Below are 24,828 nucleotides of genomic sequence, written 5' to 3' on the forward strand. Positions count from 1 at the left end.
TATTCTTGGAGTGCTCTGGGATCCTCAAGAAGATGCTTTCGCTTTTTCCATGGAGATTCTGGAAAATCTGCAGCCATATGTTCCATAAGTTTCCTGTCCTACGAAAAGGATCCCGTTGAGATGCATAGCTAGCATGTTTGATCCTAAACAGATTCTCGCTCCATTGTTGATTCACGTGAGGATAATACTGCAGGATCTGTGGAGTAGTGGAATCGGCTGGGACGAAAAGCTTGAAGAAGAACACAACAAACGGTGGCTGCAGTGGGCGAAGTTATTCTATCTAGCGAAATACGTGTGAGTTCCTCGATGTTTTCTCGGAGGATTGAATTCGAAGACATACCAAGGGATGCAACTTTACGTTTTCACCAATTCTGGAGATGCGGCATGTGGAAGGCTACTTTTAGGTTCGACTACGGCGAAATCATTAACTGCGCATTCGTTGAAGCAAAGGTGAAGGTGGTACCAATGCAGTATTTCTCCACTCCGATATAGAAGATGAAAGCTACGGTCTTGGATGCACGATTGGTTAATTCGATTTGCGAAAACCATTTTTTTTTTCGATGCAGAGAAGATTCCTGTCTGTGGTGTGATTCTGATACTGTGGTATCCTGTTGACGCTCTAACGAAGTGGGTCAAGGTAGCGGAGATCAAATCGTAGAGCCGATGGTACCGAGGACCTGAGTTTCTGATCGAGGAACAGACGAGTGGCCGAAGCAGGATCGTCTTCAAGTTGAAGTAGCCGAAGAGCCCCGAACGAGCGTGCTACTGCACCACATTGTGTTGCCCGATAGTTTGATCGAGAGGACGCGCCATATCTCGCGGTGACCAATGATGGTACGAACGGTGGCTACGATATTCCGTTTCATTTCGAATTACTGTCGCCGTGTACAGAAGAAGCCGATTGAAGCTTTATGGAGGAGTAGCAAGCGATTCGGAGTACAAGTCTTCCCGAGTGTTGAAGTAGCGTTGCAACAGAAACAATATCTGACACCGGAGAATCTTTTGTGGAAAGCTGTGCAAGCATACCAGTTTACCGATGAGCTGAAGACCTTGTGGAGGAATAAGGAGCTGTCAATCTCGCAAGCAATTCCGTTTCTTGATAAAAATGGAGTTATTCGCATGAAAGGAAGGACGGAAGCGGCGAAGTATGCATCGTTCGATGTCAGGTTCCCGATCGTTCTACCAAAGGACCATGTAGTGACGACGAGGTTGTTGGAGCGCTACCATCGAGAATATGGCCACAGTAGCAGCGAGATTGTTGTGGACGAAATTCGGCAGCGGTTCTACATACCCAGGTTACGAGTACAAATCGACAAGATTATGCCCCACGCAGCACAAGTCAGACAAAAATGGTTACAGCAACTGATTTGCAATTCTTGGTGGCAACACAGTTTGTATATTTTGCATGTGTTTGTAAATTCTGTATGTTTGTAAAACCTACGTGCGAATAATGTTACCCACCAAGCAAAAATAGTATGAGAATAGGATCTATACAACTAAGTAACAGATCTCCCGTGTTTGATTGAGTAATGATTTGTAGAATTAAATTCGGGTCTTGATCAGCACTGAGAAATAAAAAAAACTTGAAGTCCAACCTACAAGCCACTGATTCTTCCGGTGACGTTATAAAGCCTAGAAACATGAGCATTGAATTTGGAACCTAATCACAGTTTTTTCTCAGTCCCATATCTAACTAGGAACTCCATCCTAAATTCACATTAAAAGTCTATTTTTTATCATTTATATAGAGTTTTATCAATTCAATTATATAATAGTTCAAACGTATTGTGATGATGATACGTATGTCAACTGAATATATCAGCATAAGAGTACAAAAGATAATAGAGAAGTAAGATAATTCAAAGCGTATAAAATTCATGCAGTAATAATTCAAAACCAAAAGGATGCCGTTCAAATGCGTTAAAAAATAAAAATCGGTAAACAATTGTGCGAAGTTCAAACAAATACGTAATATCGAACAGCGTAGGTGTTCGATGGTTGTTACTATATAAATAAAACAATTCGCGATCATTTCCATAACAATGCTGCTTATCCTGCGTATGACAATTCTAATCAGCGTTGGAAGCAAATCATAAAAATCTGATAACGACCAATTGGTTGGTTTGATATAAAATTGCGAATTCGGGGAAATATGGCTCGAGAACAAACAGAAACGGTGGGGAATGGATTTGACCAGTAAAAAAAAGAATCGAAATACATTTCCTTAGCTAAAAATTGCTTTCTAAAAAGCTGCTGCCCTTGTGTTTTTTACTTATGCCGAAAAAAAGTTTTGCTTTAGTATCAAAAAAGTCAGCTACCAGTATTCGAAAAACAGTAGTTATATGGAACGATACTCACCACCAACACGTTACTTTCAATTTAGTGACTTGTGTTGTCGAAATTGGATTGAACCCATAAAATTATGCTAAAATTCAGCACAATCGTACTGAGTGGCTTTCTACTCTGGCATTTTCGAGTTCAACGGAAAGATGCGCTACTCCCGGCCAACCATCGGGAGGCTTCGAGAGTTTTCGGCAGCGCATCGTCCGGAGACATAGGAGATTTATGCTAAAATTTAGCATAATTGTTCAATCAGAGCTTCGTACTTACATACGCGGTAAACATCAGAGGGCGCACATGGTATTACATGATATTCTACCAACCAAACACACTGGCTGGTATATGCTTAAAGACAGCTTTCAAGGCGCTTGGCATAATTTTACGGCATAATGAGCGAGGGCACTATGCCGTCTTAGTGATTGGCATTTCAGCGTTGGAATTCTACCGGCTCTGAAGGACTCTGACTGTCTGATTTCAATTCTATGAATTCGAATGTGATCTCATGGGGGACAACCTAGCTTTTCTACGCTTCTAATTTGGACAGGGGTTCTTTGGATTGATAGTCGAGTTTCAATTTTGCTAATAGCCAGAAATGCACTACACGGATGGCAATACTCACCAAATGAATAATTCCAGCAGCTGTTAACCACACTGATATAAAAATTGATACTAATTGTGCCAAACGTATTGAACTAGATGTTTTAAGTATATTCAAATATTGTAATATATCCGGGACAGTCATAAGACGTAGCGCTCGTAGGAAACGAAGACCTAAAACGGAATCAAGTTTCAATTAGTACAACCACGGGCATAACAACTTGAAGATGCTTGATTCACTTACCGATCCATGTCCGATCTAAATATATTGACACGAAGGACGGGGGTATCGTAAAATAATCTACAAAACTGTACATCTCTAACATAAACCAAAGCTTATCGGACGCCGCTATAAACTGCAAAATACAGAAGGAGCATTAATTGCCTAAATCTTAGAAAATTCTTCGGCGTATAAAACTTACTCGTATAAAAAAGTAAACCATAAAAAATATGTTGAATGCTAGATCAATTTGCTGGGTGACATTGTCGCTCCACTTTTGACATCGTTCGACTTCTTCGCTCGACGCGTCTATAAAGTAGATGATGAGGGATGCGATGCTAAGGATGAATACGAGTACAACCTGTGTAGAAGATATCAAATGGAAAGGGAATATTAGGATTTTGTGAAATATTATAACAATTGACTGAATTTTGGCAACTACTTTTTTATTGCTTCTCTCTTGTTTTGTGGAGTAACTTTTAATTTGTTCTTGAAATTTTTTTTTGTGGACTAGTGTACTGATGTTATGAAAAATTGTTAGAATATCAGATAGTATGAGACACCTTGATATAGACGAAATTGGCATCAGATAGATGCGGTTGCTCTTTGGTAGATTAAGGAATATTGTGAATAAGTGTCAACGAAATATTTTCCCAATACAGGATTTGAAATTTGTATTTTGGCCTCAACTTTCGAACCCATAGCTCGATTTGGACAAGTTACAATAGGAAACAATATAACGATTGTATAACATTCATTTTCGCGGTTGAATATTTCGCGGAATAACAGTTGGCGGTATGTAACCATGTAGCTTTTCGCCGTACGACATTTGGCAGATTGTACTGTTTCGCAAAATGACTTTTGGTGGAATGTACCGTTTCACGGAAAGTACTATTTCGCGGAATAATAATAATAATAGGTTAATGTTCCTTCAGCACTTCTACTATTATTACCTGCGAGGTTTCTAAACCAAGTTACCATTTTTTACATTTGTATAACACGAGATCAACACGTTGAAATATTTATGCCCAAAAAGTCGAGAAAATTAAAGTTAAACCCAGCATAGTCTTTAAAATTTCAATTGGCTCTTACTAATCCTATATTATATCTGACAGACGGGCCAGATATAATGAAGGGATTATCTCCTCTTTTTACTTTGTTAGGGATACGTTTTTATGAATAATCCTTTATTTCTTTCTTTCGCCTTATACCGAGAAAACGTATACAATTAAAGAAGGCATTTCATCCTCTCTCGCTTTCTACCGGGCAGACGCTACAATTTGAAGAAGGCATTTTCCCTTCTTTCGCTTTATACAGGGCAGACGAATTTATTCAAAGAGGCATTACACCACCCTTTGCCTTATAAGAAGGCGTTACCTCTCCCTTCGCCTTATACCGCGTTCTTTTAAAGAAGGCATTATCAACTCATTTTGCCTTATTCCGGGCAGACGCATTCAATTAAAGAAAGCGTTATCCCTCGTTTCGCCTTATACCGCGCAGTCGCATCCACTCATTATCTTTCCTCTTTGCTTCATACCGGGCAGATGCGTTAATTCATAGAAGGGACTACCTCCTTTCTTTTCTTTATGCCGAGCAAACGTGTCCATTACAAGAAGGCATTCTTTCCTCATTTTGCCTTGTACCGACCAGATGCAGCCATTCAAAGAAAGCATTACCTTCTTTTATTGCTTTAAATCACAATCCAAAGGAATGAGAACCGCAATGCATGTTATTAAGCAGAATTCAGTAAATATTTCAATGATAATTATTCTACCAGCTTTATGAAGTTCTGCACCATATTATGTCGAAAATATGGGAAGACGAGGAAATGCCTGCTAGCTGGTTGGACGGCCTCATTTGCCCTCTCTTTAAGAAAGGGCACAGACCGGAGTGCGCCAATTACCGAGAAATAACCCTCCTTAATTCGGCGTACAAAATTATGTCTGTTCAAAAGATTGAGACCACTTGAAGAGTCCTTCGTTGGCGAATACCAAGCAGGTTTTCGTGAGGGCCGATCAACGACGGATCAGATGTTCACCCTGATACAAATCCTTGATAAATTCCGGGAGTACAACTTGCAGACAGATCATCTGTCTATTGATTTCAAGGCGGCGTACGATTCAGTGAAACGGAATGATTTATGGAAAATTAAGCTTGAACATGGTTTTCGGGCGAAACTGATACGGCTGATTCGCATAACGTTGGACGGATCTAAATCAAGTGTAAGGGTTGCAGTTGAAATATCGACATCATTTGTTACCTTAGATGGATTAAAGCAGGGTGACGCACTCTCGAATCTACTGTTCAATATAGCGCTCGAGGGAGCGATTAGGAGAGCTGGTGTGCAAAGAAGCGGTACCATTATCACAAGATCGCATAAGCTCCTGGGGTTTGCGGACGATATCGATATTATTGGGATTGATCGCCGTGCCGTGGAAGAGGCTTTTGTGCCTTTTAAGAGGGAGACAGCGAGGATTGGACTCACGATCAATACTAGCAAAACGAAGTATATGGTCGCTGGCAATCAACGTGGGTGGGCATTAGTGGTGGTTGGAGCGAAATGGTGCTGGATGGTGAAAAATTTGAAGTTGTAGAAGAATTTGTGTATCTTGGAACATTCGTGACGTGCAATAATGATGATACCCGCGAGGTGAAAATGCGTATTGCAGCTGCAAATATGACTTATTACGGACTTCGTAACCAGCTTAAGTCCCGTAGTCTGCAAACGAAAACAAAACTCGTGCTGTATACTACTCTGATTCTTCCGGTGACTTTATAGGGCCATGAAACATGGACGTTAAAGGAGGATGATCTGAGAGCTTGAGTGTTTGAGCGTAAGGTGATGCGGACAATACTCGGCGGTAAACAGAAGAACGGTATCTGGCGGCGTCGCATGAATTACGAGTTTTCAGGTGTATAAAGGGCTGGATATTATTAAGCTTATTCAACACGGCAGACTACACGTTGTCACGTTGTTCGTATAACGTAAGAACGTCAAGCGCAGATAATATTTAGTAGAGAACCCGGAAGAAGCCACAGGCTTCATGGAAGGCCGCGTACACGATGGCTTTTTGCAGCTGAAGAGGACCTGAGGGCGCTCAATGTTCAGGGCAACTGGAAGCAATTGGCTCAGGATCGAGTCCAGTGGAGAAGGATACTCCATTCGGCGTAGGTTCATCGAAGAGCTGTAGCCCATCAAGAATCAAGTATCAAGTAAGTAATTATTATACCTGAATTCCGCCAAATGGCATTCCGCGAAGTGACTTTCAGTGAAAAAGTACATTACGCGAAATGTCTTTCGGAAAAAAGGTGCATTCCGCGAAACGTGTTTCGGAGATTTGGTACATTCCGCGGAATGTAGTAAAGCGAAATGTTTTTCGGCAAAATAGTATTCAAGCAGTTTTAATTAAACGGGTGTTTGAGCCTTACTGGGTAGAAAATTAATAACCTGATGTTGTCTGATTAATGTGTATTTAAGCTTTGAGCAAGCTATCAGCGGCATCAGTGGATGGTGTACTAGATAACACCTTCCTTTTCTGCACAACTAGTTGCCATTTGGTACACAAATTTCTGATAGTAAACATTTAGCAGATTTCCACACATATATAGTCTATGCTGGCTGCGGTGGCAAGAAAACACCTGTTCAAAGCACTTTTTGTATGAAGCATCTACAAATTTTGTTTTGTATTGAGAAATTTTTCTTCTCCAGTCTGGGTCTAGAAGACTGACTAACTGCATTTGCCGAGCAGCACACATGTTGCACATAGATCACAATAAATTATATATGAGCAGATTCAGTTGCAATTAAGTTGCTGCCACCAGATTTACTTAGTTTGTGCTGCTTGGTTCTTAATTTATCACCAGTCCCCACTTTAAAGAAATCCTGTAATTTCGTCAGGAATCTCCATGTTCCATGCATCCAAGTATCGGCCAAAAAATCTTATATAATGCTTTAGAAATCGTATATGATCCTTCGCGTTTTTATAGAACACGAGAGAAGCTGATATGTAAACATCGCGTGACATCTCCTTTTGAAATCGAGAAATCCCAGTACTGGAGAGAATACACGTGAAAAACAGTAGGCACAATAAAATGAACTCATTACTTTATTATATTGGCTCTACCAGTATTGTTATTGAATTTTGAATTAAATCCTTGCGGGTTTGTTGTGTTTCCAGATGGTTAAAGTACCATGCGCATCCATAAATGTATTTGAGATGATTTGAATTCTATAAGGCAATGCAAAGCAAATCAGACTTTTAACTGTCCTGGGAACAGCATGTACCAACAGCTCGTCAGGTAAGCAAAACCTAACCATAGATACACTCACCTAAGATTTGATTCATCTGCGAAATGTCACTCGCAGGCAGTACCAGCGTACTGAGCTGGCTGCACTCAAACCACGTTGAAATCTATCGACTAAAATTATTTAGGCCAGAATGGTGGACCTCAGAAATAATTAATGAATATTTATATTAAAAATATTTGTTATTACAAACGTTGTGTTGAATTGCTTTCAATTGTTCAAAAAGTTCAATTGCTATATCACAGAAATAATTTGCTGTTGCTAGGATATCCTTCCTCTCCCAAAAGCTTTTCTCTTCAGCCTTCTCTCACGGTCTTCAAAGCTGTTGGGAAAGACGACTCATTGCCAGTTGCCGCCGAACATCACAACATCTTGCTCGAGGAACAGTTTGGATTCCGACACGGCGCTCAACTCTCGATAGCAAGCTTATTTTCCTGCCACAAGTTAACAAGATGGTCACAAAGTGTAACGTTTTGTTGAAACTACTTTACCCTGTGATCAACCGCCCTGGGCAAATGCACAACTTTGTGGTCAGCTTGAATGCTGTCAAGTCTCAGTTCTTAAATGTATCTTTACTCTCCAGAGAAAGATGCACACAATTAATACCACTATTGATACCACTCTATATGAGACCATGCTGAGGGTGGCTGGGTTCGATTCCCGGTGAAAGTCTAGGCAATTTTCGGATTGGAAATTGTCTCGACATCCCTGGGCATAAAAGTATCATCGTGCTAGCCTCATGATATACGAATGCAAAAATGGTAACTTGGCTTAGAAACCTCGCAGTTAATAACTGTGGAAGTGCTTAATGAACACTAAGCTGCGAGGCGGCTCTGTCCCAGTGCGGGGATGTAATGCCAATAAGAAAAAACAGGAGTCGATATTGCGATCGATCTTGATTTTGTCATTTTCTACACTACACATATATTTTTCATTTCAGAATGAAAACCTCCTTATATTCCAGCTTTTTACACTAGTCATAAATCAACTATGGCAATTCAAATTTGACACATAGGCAGTCATAGTAGCCTTAGAGGCTTTCTTAAAAAAGTAATACTGTATTGCTCATCTCATGAATTTTTAGACTACTGAGAAAATCGTTAATGACAGTTTACTTTTCCTCAATCTAGTTATCAATAAACGATATGTCACTTTAAAGCAAACCAATACCTATGTTGAGAATTTTAATATAGTACCATTTTCTTGAATCACTTTATGGTCTCTAAAAATTATGCATTATGCGTAATAATGGCTGGCGTAGAAACACCTACGCAGAACTATCAGAATGCACAATTACGAGTATTCACCATTAAATACACCGCTACAATATGGATCCGATTCCGATGAACATTCAAACAAATTTCAAATCCTGTTATTTTCTAGAGATGAGAGAGAGGGCTAAACTAAACGCTACATCCCTTCGGCAAATATGTCTAAAAGACTTTCTCCCGATGGCCTTCGTTAAACATTTGTGTGCACCAGAAAAACGTTATTTTCATATCCCAGCGTTTGATTACACAATCGTGTAGCAATCATTTTATTTATTTTCTGCGATTTCTTAGAATATTACAATACATAAACTATCGATCATGTATTGACATTTCATTCTGTTCCAGAGACTCCAGACTGTAAGAGAGTTAGGTGGCAGTGGGGATTTTCTTCGAAATTTGTATATCCTTTCCCTACACGCTTCTCGATACATCCATAGGAGAGTTATAATCCCATAAAAAGACATATTCAAATCTATAATGTCTGTCGATTCTGGTAAGACGTGTTGGGGTTCAAATTTGTCCGATACACGCTCATCAGTACCCATTCATTGGATACAGCTGTTTTTTCTTATATATGAAGCCTGCAACATTTAGAAAATACCTTTGGGTTTACAATACAAACAAAGTTCGAAAATACTTACTAATCGGTACGCACGAAATAAATCTGAATAAAATCTGGAAATATAACTAACTGATTTGACAAGTGAAATTCGATAAAATGATCAAAACAAAGCTGGGAAAATGTTATTTGATCAAAGCACGCGCGTGGTTTCAAGTAAACTGAGGGATCGTGGTTGAGCAAATTATTTCCGCTCAGGAGTCTATTCAAGTGCAAATTACTCAATAACAGTACCATGAATAATGTTTTGAATTTTAAATAAAATTGTACAAAGTAGCACAGCAATGATGAATTTCCCCGTTGAACTACCCCTTGAATTCAAAAGCTTACTTTGAGTGTTTACCGATAACGTTTATTTTCTATACTCAATAAATCACTGAACTAAATGAGTTCCCACTCAAATGTATGGCGTAAAATAACCGCCGTTCAAGCAATATATCTCAGCGACCATGTGCCAAGGCCCGGCCAATAACCTATCAGGATTGCTTTCAGGGTTCGTTGACCCCCGGAATCATTTACAATCTTCGGGTGGGAGACAAATATATTGATCGTTTCCACTTGGAAGCTCGGGAAAAGGGAGGTCTTTACCCGCCGAATATGGATGTTGGTGTGGGTAGACGCGATTTTTTGACCTTCGTGATTCGCGTAATTTCCGGCGACGATCATAGAATCTCGCGCTTTGATCTGAGGATCCAAGGACTTAGCTCGTTCACTTCGTTCTGGTCTACGGAAGAGGCAAGAGCAGTCCGGATTTTCTAAATCGCGTCGTGGGGTGTTCTTGAAGGTGAACTATAAGAAAATGTGAAAGTGCTCCAAGTTTGCTTATTTAGCTTTTTCCCTTAAATTCTCCACTACTAGTTAGTCAAACCGTAATCAAGTGATTAGTGCATTCTGGCGGTTAGGTGGTAGTGTAGACTTGCGGATAAAGCGGTAAGGCTGAAGACTAAACTTGGTGCAATGTGTGGTGTTCAAGACCGGTGTGGGTCCTCTTTTCTTTACCAGATTGTGGCAAGTTACAAGGCCCGACACACCACCCACACCGTTGGAGACTTCTTTTGACCCCGTTTACCTGCTACGAAGGACGTCCCGGCGGTACACGTGGGCCGGAGAGGGCAGCGCACGTTTTTTCCCCGCGCCCTTGGCAGGGCGGCAGCAAACGGACCGGTTAGGAACCGGTAATCAAGTTTCTTCATCATTTTTCGTGAGTGACGATGTGCAGAGCGTGACACGGTCGCGTATAAAAAGTAAAAACAATGCCTCTAACGTAATAAAATAAAACAATTCCTTATTCTACCTACTAGCCTCAATTGTAACAAAAGAATTGAAATAATATTCAGTACACCGTTTTTCCCAATACAAACCCGACAATTTTCAGAAAAATATATTAAGCTCGTTTAGTGGAATGTATTAAACCGTCTAAGACGAATTAAGTACTGTCCATTTAATTCCACCAGTTAATTTTCGTTATCTTTGCAGATACGTATTTCGACCACAACTGTGTGGTCGTCTTCAGTGTCTTGTACTTGACTCAACAATTTTGTCATCTTTCTAAACATGCTGAACTCTACCGAACCAATCTGATATTGTCCTAAATTTTAAATTCAAAACCCCGGAGGAACTTATTACCAGTGCGCAGATAGTCCTGAAGATGCGTCAATTTTAGATACCCCCTCCCCCAGCGTGGACCATTGCAAAATTGGTATGGACCATGGACTTTCACCATGCCCCCTTTTTTATTTTTTTTTTATTTTTTTTAACGAGGGTAATGGAAATCTGCAACCAGACACCTGGGAAGGCGAACCCAGGAAGTGTGGGGATAGGAGATGGGATCATTACTCCCGACTCTCCAGTTATTCCCCCGACTCGCAATTAATCAATACTTCGGGGGATGACTATTGGGCATTTCGCCCCCTCCATGACGTAAACAAGAGCACTAATGCGCCTCGACTCTCCGACACTCCCCATGCAACACATTTTCACAAGACACACTGGCACTACATGTGCCCCAACATTCGCCTGCCTATGCCGCTTGAATGAATGCAAGAGGACCAACAGGTACCCATGCCGCCATCTCACAACCATAGACAGTCCTCATTCAGTATGGTGTTTACCCCGTCCTGCAACAGGGTGGCATCACTTGTCTACCAAGCCGGAGGCGACCCTAGATTGGTGGCTCCTATGCCGCTCCTACCTCAGCTACGAGGCAGACCCTTTCATGTCTCCTATTTCTGAGGTGCCGCAGAAGAATCAACCCCCCGACACTCCTGCCAGTCATAGCGAGACTTTCGTGTCCCCTACTTCTGAGGTGCCGCAGACCCGATCAGGAATGCATAACAAAATTATAACTCAATTCTATCAATTGTTGTTATTTAAAACAACGTGTGTTATAATTAGATAATTCGATAAAAATATGTCTTCGGCCAATTTTATTTCATATCAAAATTATAACAACATTAGTTACGTATATTTTTACAAAATAATTGCCTACATTTTTTGTAGACATCGGAAAAAAAATCGGAGATAATCACCTTCAGTATAACTTGAACCCGCTCGATATTATTACATAGCTGGAACAAAATTAATTGCCTACATTATGGATGGAAATCTGTCGCGGTAGCGTACCAGATTTCTATCCGTGATGTAGGCAATTACCTTGAAAGTAGATTTTTGTACAGAAAAATTATATCAACGTTTATTATAATGTTGATATGAAGGTATCAACCTCTGTTATAATTTTGTTACGGCTAGAGGTATTTTTGATATAATTTTTGTTATTTTAACAACTAACCAGCCAATTTTATAACACATTTTGTTACAATATTTTTCTGAAATAAATAACTCCTCTTGAAATAATTTTGTTATGCATTATTGATCGGGGAGGTATCTGCCCCCCGACACTCCTGCCAGGCCTAGCGAGACTTCACTCAATCCGTCCCTGGCAGCCGGAGTCCACCATGCGAGTCTGACTTGTGTGCTCGCTCATACATTCAGTTCCAATCGCTTGCACCACTTGTGCACCACTCTCTTGACATTCAGTCTCTCACTCAGTGGGGGTTGTAATACCCCCATCTCCCATTTTTATCCACTCTGTGCACCTCCTGTGCATCGTTTGGGCGTGGAACACCCGGCACGTTACGCGTGCCTAACACTCACCTACCCGGGCTTTGATGCTGCCAATAGGTTTCGGACAGGTACTTTGCAGGCAGCACCCACCTATTGATATTCCGAAGCCCAGATAGTCCTCAGTCAGTGTGGTGGTCTCCCCATCCTGCAACGAGGTGGCACCACTTACCTTACATGTCTCCAATTTCTGAGGTGCCGCAGAAGCATCAACCCCCCTACACTCCTGCCAGTCATAGCGAGACTTTCGTGTCCCCTACTTCTGAAGTGCCGCAGAGGTATCTGCCCCCCGACACTCCTGCCAGGCCTCACCAGACTTAAGTCATTCTAACACTACTGACCATGCGTACCATGCGAGTCTTACTTGTGTGCTCACTCATACGCTCGGTCCCTCACTTTGTGGGGGTATTACGAGTAATACCCTCAACTCCAATTCACTTGCACCACATGTGCACCACTTGGGGGTGTGTGGGTACCACCCACTGCCACCCGCTTGCCGCCGAAACAGTCCTCACTCTGTGGAACCTCCACAGGCTCCGTTAATGACCTGGCTAATTGTTTCACCCCCAGGTCATTCATTCCCTCGGCACGGGTCGCCTGACACCTTGGGATTCGGGGTTAGGGACACCATATTGTCAGCTTCAGTGTTGTTCTGAGCCTGACGATATGGCCGGATTTACACCGTTACGCACTACTTCCAAGTATCCATAACGGGGAAAACCATACACCATACCCCCTATCCCCCCTAAACTGTCCACGTGGTATGCAGACAGCCCCTTATGATGTAAAGAAAATAATTTGTCCACATACAAACATTTTGAAAAACCTTACACGAGGATATTATATGCCCTCAACGAATTTCAGTTGAAGGTGCAATACGTCGTTCACATCGATATTCGGCAGTACAGGGCAGTGTAGCTGGTATGAGCAAAAACAGACTTCTCGCCTAAAATAAATCCCAAAATTTAAAACTGCATAGTAAAACGCGTCGCTTCGTGATTCCCTACAAAAAGAGGATGAAGCTCCACATTGGTAGTCAACACAAGACAGTGGCAGAAACAGATGCAAAGGCCGATTATACATATATAGGTTCATGCTCATTATCCAATTTACATATTAGAGGACTTTTTAATTGAATCATCTGGAATGAAGGAGATTATTAAAATACCTATACCCAAATTATTAAATCTAATCTCCTGTTTTGTATTTCCATCTAAAATATGAAAAAGTATTGAATACAAAATAAAATACCTTGAAGAAATAATAAATCGATAATGAATTATTGGCAGTGGCTGATTTTCTATCCGCCGCTGTCACATCCAGGCGCTATAGTATATGCGCAAAATAGCCAGCATGAGTTAACCACCAGAAATTTGTATGGCGAAAGACATCTAACGTGGGTTTTCTCAAAACTAGGATCTTTTCATGAAAAACTATTTGGTACCGGTTATGTAGGAAGGTGTCCGCTACTACGCCTACCAAATATTTTTTCGATAAATGTGCTTAATTTTGATAAATCGAACCTTAGATGCCTTTCGCCATACTGATTTCCGAAAGTTAACTCCTAATGTGCCGCTGTAAGCACGCTCAAAGCAGGCGATTCATTGAATATCAAAACAATTCGAAAATTTTTACATGTCAATTGTTCAGCCAGTCTCTTCAGGTTGCTTGGATTGCAAATACCATAGAATCTGTACACGGCATATGTCATAATCAACTATGGTAATTATACACTGCTATAATAAATAGCTGGTATCCATTGTCCCCATTGAATGAAACTTGGCAGTCCTATCAAAGCGCCTATACCATACTCGTCCTCAACTTATCGGTCGTAAAAGGCAGCAACATAAATCTAATTGTACTAAACACAATTGAACCGTTTGTTTGAGAAACTTTTTTTTTTGATTTGTGATTTTTTGGCCATCAAGTTTAAACTTTCATCAAAATAATCATATTTTTTTAGGGCTGCCCAGTTGGAGCTACATGGTAGCTTAAATTGTCAAGACTGGACCCGAACAGAAGTTTTGCCTCTAGGACCAATACTTAGAACTAGTCTATGTTGGTTGATCGCTTGAACACTATTTGTTTGAGTATTGTATAAGCTAGTAGAATCTCAAAATTTCTGTTGTATAGATTTCCCTTTTCCCTTCAGGCTAGTTACCGTCAGCCTGTATACTTGTAGAGAATTTAAATATAAAATTGTGTTTAAAGTTTCTTGGAGCCGACATTCAATATCATTCACCTCCAAGTAACACTTAAATTGGGTATATTATTCTGATAGTGTTTATACAAGTTATGTTATAATGAATAGAAATATTAATCTAAGAGCATCCTTTATTTTAATGCGGTTAAAGAAGTAGTTTGGAGAATTGTACCTATCTCTAAGTCTTCTACCAATTGCAGTGATGTCTGGTATTACAAGTTTTAATAGTCAAACAGTAAGTTTACTTCTAATTATGTTAAATATTTCGTAAAATATAATTTTGTTTTGTATTGTTTAATTCGCCTATAAAAATTGTCCTTCTTAGTTTTTTTATGTTTTATACGTAATTCAGTTTAAGTCGATACTTATTGTAGATTATGTTGCGCCGTTCCTTCATTTTATTGTCTAATACTAATCTCCCACGGTAATTTCCGCATAGATGAAAAACCTTGTTTAAAAGTTTGAAAAAGCATCGCTTTAAAGTTGAGCAAATATAATGAAATTTGCCCGACCGTTTCTAATCGTCTTAAATCCTTACACGCAAGTGTAAAATAGCTATCATTATATAAGTCGTGGTCAATTATAGGATTCACTTTTCATTGACAAAATAAATCTTCATCACGCCTGTTCTCTATCTGTTAATAAAATGTATCGAGAATGAAGTCATTATTAGTGTTGTGACGGTTTTTCTCTGGCTCGAAAACTGTTTCGAAAGCAGTGATCATTTTGCACAGCTTCAAAGCTAGAATATATTTTCCGTTAATAATTATTAAACTAATGATATTCATATAACATACAAACTAGTTTGAATTCAATATTCCGGCAACCGATTCCATCACAACTCTAAACTTGTCCAATCTAAATTAATTGCTTCCATGTGGAAGTATATGGCATTACCATACATTCAATTACCAGTGTTGCCAGTTTCACAAACATATCAATTATTGTCAACAATTAGATTGTTTGTATACCATAGTTGTCATGTGTGGTATTTTATATTATGGCTCTTTAATTTGAGACATAACAAAATAAGAGAAGCGCCACGCTCCTAGTTTTGAAAAAACTTCTACTCAGTGAACCCTATTAATGTCAATTTCCTATTAATGTCGATAAAGGTACAATTTTTCGATATTCACCTATCTAGCTAGATTTAAGCGTACCTCACGTAGACTCACCATCATCAGGGAACACATCAGAAAAGTATTCCAAAATGGAGGAGATCTCACTTCATTATCACTGAGGAAAGAGGCATACCTCACTGCATTACTATTCCAAGCTCCAAGACGCAATGTCCGTTGGATCACATGTACATCCGTAAAATCAGTGCCTTAATGCCAAATTATGACGCGGCATTGAACAAAAATAGTCAACATGTGATACCATCACGACAGAATATGTCTTTGGTTGCCATATCAGTGCTAATGGCGTAAGCCCATCCATCGCGGCAAGATCAGATATCCGAAACCGGAGAGGAAACTTCTAAGAAAAGGATTTGTTACACTTATTTCTCTTCAATATTGAATAAGAGACTGGTATTTTTTCTGAAAAATCTTCGAAGTAGTGCTTTAAAAAATGAAAAATAAACATAACTTTTTGAAGCTTTCTCTAGTCCTCATCCATTATGGGTCAGCGGTCTCTATTCAAGCAAGTGTCTAGCGGGTACCAAAATATGCACAGTTCCATTCTAAAAATTTTCCCAAAAAATCTCTATAGTAATCGGTTTTAAAAGTTATATAAATACGACATACGACACTTTTCATTGAAAATATCGATGGAATGAATGGTAGCGACTCTGAATTTTATGAACGTTCAAGCTCCTGATTTTGACTTGTTATTTTTTCTGTGCCTGTGTTAATCTCCAGTGAATCACAGTAAAAGGTCTGTTCGAAGTCCCTCCCGGCAGAATTGGATTTGTGTTATTTTGGGTCGGATCCATTTGCATAACATAATTTTAATATTCAATTTCCTTCTCGAAACTACCAATTTATCACAATGCAATCATTGACAAACTCCCATCCACCAACACATTCATTTTACAATAAACGCTGAAGTATCTGTAAACAAACCATCAAAAATCAATCAGCGCAGTCTCCGATTGCCTATATCCCCATAAAGTCACAGCGCTATGTAAACAACTGCCACCGGAGTGCGATGTATCCAACCAACCAACCGAGCTCACAGGGGTTAGTCACTCCCGTATCCCCCGATAATTCTGCCACTCTATCTATCTATATCTGTATCTAAAGCAACCGTTTGGTCCGATATGCGCGGCCATCCAAACAATCACTTTTACAACCGCTGCTGCTGGCTGGGCAGCTGCCGACCGTTTCATTGTTGGTGCCTCTGCTTATACTTCTATCGGAATGAGTCCGGCAGCGCTTCCTAATAAACATCTGTTAACACTTGATTGTTTTCCCCGATTTTTCCTCCTTCTGGTCAGCTACTCAGTCAGCACACTCACCGCCAATAATGGTCGGTGCTCTCAGTCGCAGTGGCAAATGTTGGTTGGTCACACGATAGACGCGTAACAATATTAGGAAAGTGTTTTGCGGCCTTTGGGATATACAGATCTTGTTTTGTTTTAGAATACATGATCCAAAATGCACAGCGAATTGTTTTGGGATTTTTTGTCAAATAACATTCGAATGAAGTGAGGATCGAAAATCCGAAATGTGCTTTTCCTCAGCATAACACATTCGGTGCAATGCCACAGATATGCCCTCTGAAATATAAGAATATCTACTTTTGTGAGAAGAGACATATTGTTCCCATGTCTCCTACTGACTGCAGCAGTTTAGCTGTGTCATATCTATCGTGATGGTTACTGTGGCATGCTGAGATAGACCTGATAGGTACATAGCCGGTATTTTTAGCCCTCTCAGCGTGACTTCACGAGAAGAGCAAAATTTGACTTCAATTGCTAGCGAGTTACATTGTTTTGAAGTAAATCATTGTGAAATATCGCTTCAGATTCCTGACACGTTCAAATTTGTTCTTGTTCGGGCAGCGTGGGTGTGCGAGTTCGTTAGTGCTAAGAAGTCTAACCCCGAGGAAGTGCGTGGTCAGTTCTATAACAAAATTCTCCTATTTTTAACTGGATTTCATCTCGGCTGTTGCTCATCCATCATCATCTGCAGTGTATCGCATAACTGAAAGCGAGCTCCTGCCACTAGATCTGTTTACAAATAAGGACGTTAGAAAATGAAATGAATGCTTAGTTTATCGAAGTTGAACCGCGTGTTTATAATCGAGCTCTGTCATCAAATACGTAGTTGTTGGTATCGCTAATTTAATACCAGCAAACCATTGGAAATTGAACCAGCCCAATTGAAATATAAATGAAATCAATGTAGCATAGAATAATAATGCTTCAACGTCACAGTTTCGCTAACGTATTCATTTTCTCATATTTCGCATAGCATGCTTTCGGCATATTCAAAACAGTCTAGCCTATTTTAATTGCCATTTAATTGCAGTTTGCAGCTGTGCATGTCACTATTAGGACGAGGTCGGTCTTGGTCGGCCTTTATCGCGCTCAAGTGTTCAATGCTGTGGGGAATAATCTCATAAATATTGTTTGGCAGAAAAACTGATTTCGGCGGGATTCTGAATTGAATATCAATGGATTGACACACAGTACAACTATCGTGCTGCTCATTCTGGTACATCTAGTGCGCAAAATGGTTTATTTCCCACAGAGTGTTTTTTATCTTGTTATTTTCATTAGAAAACTTGTCAATTAGATATGGAGAACGAAGTGTGCAATGTTTCAATTCAGATTTTTTTTCAAGCAAAATTGTTTTCAACAGCAGCAGAGCACATTGCACTGTTCCACTGTTCGTTAGTTTTCAAATGCTGGTGATTGGACGTAACACTTCTGCTAGTACTTTTAAATAGTAGGAAGTGTTAATGGTGGATGCTATAGACACATTCCGCGCCAAATCGTATTCGCAGCCGACAGCACCCTCCCAGATTTCAATGAAACTTTCTGGACATGTAGACTTTGTCACAAAAAGCCACTTTGCATACATAGTTTTTCCAAAATCATTTTGGACCATCAAGTTATTTGGGCGAAATGCCAAAATTCTATTTTGTGCGGTCGAAAAGCAAAGAGTGCGCGTTTGCTCGTGTTTTCTATAGGACACAGAACGATCGCGCGATCCAGGAAATGCTTAGTTCTGCTTTGTACGGGTGAGTAAATTACTTTAACATAACATCGTACAAAATATTTATTCAGTCACTTATCAAGACGACGTTCAATAGATCACCTTCTCATCTAACCAACTATCCCTTTCCCGCAGCGCTCACGGAAATGCTGAGGATTCCTCTGTCTCAGTAACAATGAGTGTCGAGCTAATTTTCCTCTCCTAATACTAAATTGACTATGAAGACGTGGCCGGCATCACTATTGGTCATGAATTAATGAAACTTCAAAGCATGTACAGTGAAAATAGTTTTCTAATCCCAAGATTATTCAATTTTTAAACTGGGCATATGTTTTTGTTTCTCGGCCAGTCCCGACTAGCGACTACAAAGTGTGCAGTCAATCAAGCTAAGCTAAGCTAAGAAAATTACGTTTGGCCGAAATTGTCGTTTGGCAGAAAGCATGTTTTCGGCAGAATGGCCCTTTCTGTCACACAACCAAATGACCTGTTCGGCCAAAGCTAAACAGCTTTTTCGAATCATTTCGGCCAGATGAACTACTCGACCAAAAGACTTTTTCAGCCAAATAACCTGTTCGGCCAACGCCACACAACTTTTTCGGGAAAATTATTTAAACTCTTTTAGTGGAATGTCTTCACCTGTCATAAGACCAGTTTTGCAATCTTTACAGATACGCATTTCGACCTTAACTATAAGGTCGTCTTCAGTGTCTCGTACTTGACCCGACTTTCTCGGACAAATTACTAGTTCGACAGTACGTCAATTTCGACCAAATGACATTTTCTTCCAACCCATTTTCGAATTCAGCTTGTTCCCAACAAGCTGAACTTTCAACTCAAAATCTAGCTTATTCAGCGAAAAAATGTTTGTTGGGTTAACTTTCGGCTTAACGTAGTATTTGGCCTAGTGTCATTCGAACAAATGGCTTTCCGCTGAATGACTTTCAGCGTAACAAAGGGAAGGGCCATTTAGCCGAAGGTAACAAGACTGGAAGTTGTTTGGCCGGGGTTCGCGACGTTAGGCATAAGAACGTTAGGCATAATAGACGTTAGGAATAATCCAGCCTTATTTATGTTAAGGACTGTTCCTTGGGTCATTTTATGCCTATTGTTCATTATGCCTATCGTTCATTATGCCTATCGTCCGTATGCCTAACGTCCATTATTACCTATCGTACTTATGCCGGCGAGGATAGGCTTAACCATTAACTCTACCAAGACAAAGTACATGGTGACAGGTAGAGATAGAAGAAGACCTAGTGGTGTTGGTGCTGAGGTAGTGCTTGGTGGGGATGCGTTTGAAGTTGTTGAAGAATTCGTTTACCTTGGAACGCTTGTGACATGTGACAATGACGTTTCCCGTGAAGTGAAAAGACGTATTGCTGCTGCTGGATTACGTAACCAGCTTAGGTCCCTCAACATGCAGACGGAAACGAAATTTGCTCTATTCAAAACTCTGGCCCTTTATGGACATGAAGCATGCACGTCAAAAGAGGCGGACCGGAAGGCTTAGCCAAAGACAGTCCTGGTGTTCAGAAATCGATGCCCATTTTACATATAAATTAATAAAAAAAAACACAATTCTAAATAATAAAAAAATCTAGGCGATGATCAATGTAGGATATGGAGGGAAAAATTAATTCGTCAATCTTTGCTATAAGAGGGATGGCAATATACAGGTCTTGGAAAGCGACTAAATATTTCATTTTACGACGCTACTTCAAGGCATAAAGAAGAAAACAATGTTCACTCAAACGCGCTCTGAATGCGTATTTGAAAACGATAACGCGTGCCCTCAAAGTGTTTCGCTTGATAACGCGTGCGTAAAGTGTTAATGGATATTAGGCATAAAATGACTCAAAGAACAGCCCATTATAAAAAGAAGGCAGAACTATGCCTAACGTGGTTCGCGACGTTAGGCATAAGTACGTTTGGCATAATGACCAAACATACTTATTCCGAACGTCGCGTCCCTCATTCCATCACGTACACTGGGGGTCGCTTTTTACTGTTGAAATCGATTTTCGATTCAGTAGTTTAGTAGAAACGACGCGTTCTAGAAGTGCACGACCCATCAACTTTACTATCTCGTTATTAGGGAAAAAATAACCCACACATTACTCGCCCGGTTGACGTTGCACATTCTCGGTATGTTGGTTACAGAACTGCCCATAAAATAAAGCAGTGAGAAACTTTGGCGATATTAGCACAATGTAAACAGGAATTGTCCTCGCTAATCAGCGTTTACATTATGCTAATTTATAATATATATTTATATTTTATTATATAAAATAAATTATTATGTTATAATTTATAACATAATAAATAACATTATGCTAATCGACGAAGAGTGCAGACAGATTCTGGAGGAGAAGGACGCAGCGCGGGCGGTCGCGCTGCAGCAAGGTACCCGCCAGAACGAGGAACGTTATAGACGGAAGCGGAGACAGCAGACCCGCCTTTTTCAGGAAAAGAAACGCCGCCTGGAAGAAGCGGAGTGTGAGGAGATGGAACAGCTGTCCCGTTCTCAAGAAATACGCAAGTTCTACCAGAAGCTCAACGCATCCCGCAAAGGCTTCGTGCCGCGAGCCGAAATGTGCCGGGATAAGGATGGGAGCATCTTGACGGACGAACGTGTGGTGATCGAAAGGTGGAAGCAGCACTACGAGGAACTTGTAGTGCATTGTCCGCTAGAACTAGCGAATATGTAAAAAGGCCATGAAATTATTGTTGTAAACATTCTATCAGTCATTAGTGTATATAAAATTAAAGATCGTCAATTAATCCTTTGGAGAACAGAACTAGAACCCTTTGCGGACTAGATTTCAGTATTGCAGACAGTTTTGCAACAAAAATAATTACCTAAATGATATGTTCTCACCATAATCTTGGGTAGGACAATGGCTTGATGGTCCTACCCATGAAAAATCGTGCGTAGGACATTTCCTACTTGTCCTACCCACTCCCAGCGCCACTGGGCCGAATATGTGATTTGGTGGAAATCGACATGCGGACCAAAATGTCGTTCAGTCGAACTGGTCATTTTACCAAAACAGACGTTTGGTCGAATAGATCAGTAGGATGGAATGATCGTTTATCACAGCAGTTCTCAACCTGGGGTACATTCGCTGGCCCCAGGAGGTACCTAGGACAAAAATGCGTAATGGCGGACGTATAACGTTTTGATAATTGTGTATTTTTTATTTCAAAAATTTATATTGTACATACATAACATGCAATGCGATCAATAAATCCCAATTGAATCCTGCCTTCCACAACCAGCATAATGTATGAAGGGCTGCGGAACAAAACAAAAATCAAACGAACAAAACGTCGAAAGAACAAATTTAAAAAATCTTTAATGTAATCTAGGATCTAAAGGTTCGGAATCCTTCGTTTGAGAGGCATGAAGGTTTGTATATCTCTAAAGCTAGGTTGCTTCGTTGCAAGAGGATTAGAAGCACCCTTCTACGCTTCTCGGAAGCCTTCTTCCAAGCAGCTCGAAGGCCTCTTTTCGAGAGGCTCGGAAGCCTTTTTCAAGAAGCTTGGTAGCCTCCTTTCAAGAGGCTTGGTAGCTTCCTTTCAAGAGGCTTGGTAGCCTCCTTTCAAGAGGCTGCAAGACTCCTTGAAAGAGGATCGAAGCCTCCTTGAAATAGACTCAGAAGCCTTCTTTCAAGAAGCTTGGAAGCCTCCTTGAAAGAGACTCGGAAGCCTCTTTTCTAGATCCTTTCAAGAGCCTCGGAGCCTCCTTTCAAGAGACTCGAAAGCTTCTTTTCAAGATCATTTCAAGAGGCACAGAAGCCTTCTTTCAAGATACTCAAAAGCATTTTTCGAAGAGGCTCGAAAGCCTCCGTTCAAGAGGATCAAAAGCTTTTTTCCAAGAAGCTCGAAAACCTCCTTCCAAGAGGCTCGGAAATCTTCTTTCAAGAGGCTTGGAAGCCTGCTTTCAAGAGGCTCGGAAGCCTCCTTTTCAAAAGACTCGTATGCCTTCTTTCAAGAGGCTCGGAAACCTCCTTTCAAGAGGCTGAGGAGCTTCGACTTTTTCGGTCTCTCGGCTGTATAATGCTTTCAGCATAATGGAATTTTCGGCTTAACCGTTTTGGCCAAACCTTCTATTCGGTCAAATGGCATTCGGCTAGACGACTTTCGGCCTAACGTCCCTTTCCTTCCTCCAGCAAAGCTTCTTATTCATATTTAGAAAAAAAAATCCCGTTGAAATTTCAAAGAGTTTCCTATGCAAAACTCGAAGAATTTCTAATGAAACTTCCGAATAATTTTCCTTGTAAAACTCTGAGCCATTTCCCGTTGAAATTCACGTCTTGATCAATTTCTCGAGCATTCTCTACCAAGAGCTTCCCGCGGATATTACGAAGAATTTTCTGTGAAAATCTGGAAGATTACTCCATGGAAATTTCTAACATTTCCCGCGAAAGTTCTGAAGAATTTATCTTGGAAAATCCGAAGAGTTTTCCAAGGAAATTCCAAATAATTTTCTTTAAATATTTCAAATATTTTCATTTTGAAATTCCAAACCATTTCCTATGGAAACTTCAGTACTACCAGTACGGCCATTGCAAAGATGCGAGTAAAGTCAAGTACGAGTCCACGGGATAAGTTATCTTGACGGACGAACGTGTGGTGATCGAAAGGTGGAAGCAGCACTACGAGGAACTTGTAGTGCATTGTCCGCTAGAACTAGCGAATATGTAAAAAGGCCATGAAATTATTGTTGTAAACATTCTATCAGTCATTAGTGTATATAAAATTAAAGATCGTCAATTAATCCTTTGGAGAACAGAACTAGAACCCTTTGCGGACTAGATTTCAGTATAGCACACAGTTTTGCAACAAAAATAATTACCTAAATGATATGTTCTCACCAGAATCATGGGTAGGACAATGGCTTGGCTGTCCTACCCATGAAAAATCGTGCGTAGGAAATGTCCTACTTGTCCTACCCACTCCCGGCGCCACTGGGCCGAATATGTGATTTGGTGGAAATCGACATGCGGGCCAAAATGTCGTTCAGTCGAACTGGTCATTTTACCAAAACAGACGTTTGGTCGAATAGATCAGTAGGATGGAATGATCGTTTATCACAGCAGTTCTCAACCTGGGGTACATGTACCCCTGGGGGTACATTCGCTGGCCCCAGGAGGTACCTAGGACAAAAATGCGTAATGGCGGACGTATAACGTTTTGATAATTGTGTATTTTTTATTTCAAAAATTTATATTGTACATACATAACATGCAATGCGATCAATAAATCCCAATTGAATCCTGCCTTCCACAACCAGCATAATGTATGAAGGGCTGCGGAACAAAACAAAAATCAAACGAACAAAACGTCGAAAGAACAAATTTAAAAAATCTTTAATGTAATCTAGGATCTGAAGGTTCGGAATCCTTCGTTTGAGAGGCATGAAGGTTTGTATATCTCTAAAGCTAGGTTGCTTCGTTGCAAGAGGATTAGAAGCACCCTTCTACGCTTCTCGGAAGCCTTCTTCCAAGCAGCTCGAAGGCCTCTTTTCGAGAGGCTCGGAAGCCTTTTTCAAGAAGCTTGGTAGCCTCCTTTCAAGAGGCTTGGTAGCTTCCTTTCAAGAGGCTTATTAGCCTTCTTTCAAGAGGCTCGGAAGACTCCTTGAAAGAGGATCGGAAGCCTCCTTGAAAGAGACTCGGAAACCTTCTTTCAAGAAGCTTGGAAGCCTCCTTGAAAGAGACTCGGAAGCCTCTTTTCTAGATCCTTTCAAGAGCCTCGGAGCCTCCTTTCAAGAGACTCGAAAGCTTCTTTTCAAGATCATTTCAAGAGGCACAGAAGCCTTCTTTCAAGATACTCAAAAGCATTTTTCGAAGAGGCCTGAAAGCCTCCGTTCAAGAGGATCAAAGCTTTTTCCAAGAAGCTCGAAAACCTCCTCCAAGAGGCTCGGAAATCTTCTTTCAAGAGGCTTGAAGCCTGCTTTCAAGAGGCTCGAAGCCTCCTTTCAAAG

General features: G+C 40.5%; 1 protein-coding gene across 28 annotated transcripts in view; it reads right to left on the reverse strand.

Annotated features, from left to right (window-relative positions):
• LOC134224057 (calcium-activated potassium channel slowpoke) overlaps nt 1–24,828 on the reverse strand; it is a 289,103-nt gene that overhangs the window by 217,968 nt on the left and 46,307 nt on the right. For all 28 annotated transcript variants that reach the window (XM_062703499.1, XM_062703481.1, XM_062703432.1 and 25 more), the window contains exons 3-5: nt 3,360–3,518; nt 3,182–3,293; nt 2,960–3,111 (exon numbers count right to left, since the gene is read on the reverse strand). In XM_062703499.1, the coding sequence (XP_062559483.1) occupies nt 2,960–3,111; nt 3,182–3,293; nt 3,360–3,518 (423 nt within the window). The remainder of the gene's footprint in view (nt 1–2,959; nt 3,112–3,181; nt 3,294–3,359; nt 3,519–24,828) is intronic.

Source organism: Armigeres subalbatus, chromosome 1, assembly GCF_024139115.2.
Source record: "Armigeres subalbatus isolate Guangzhou_Male chromosome 1, GZ_Asu_2, whole genome shotgun sequence".
NCBI lineage: Eukaryota > Metazoa > Arthropoda > Insecta > Diptera > Culicidae > Armigeres > Armigeres subalbatus.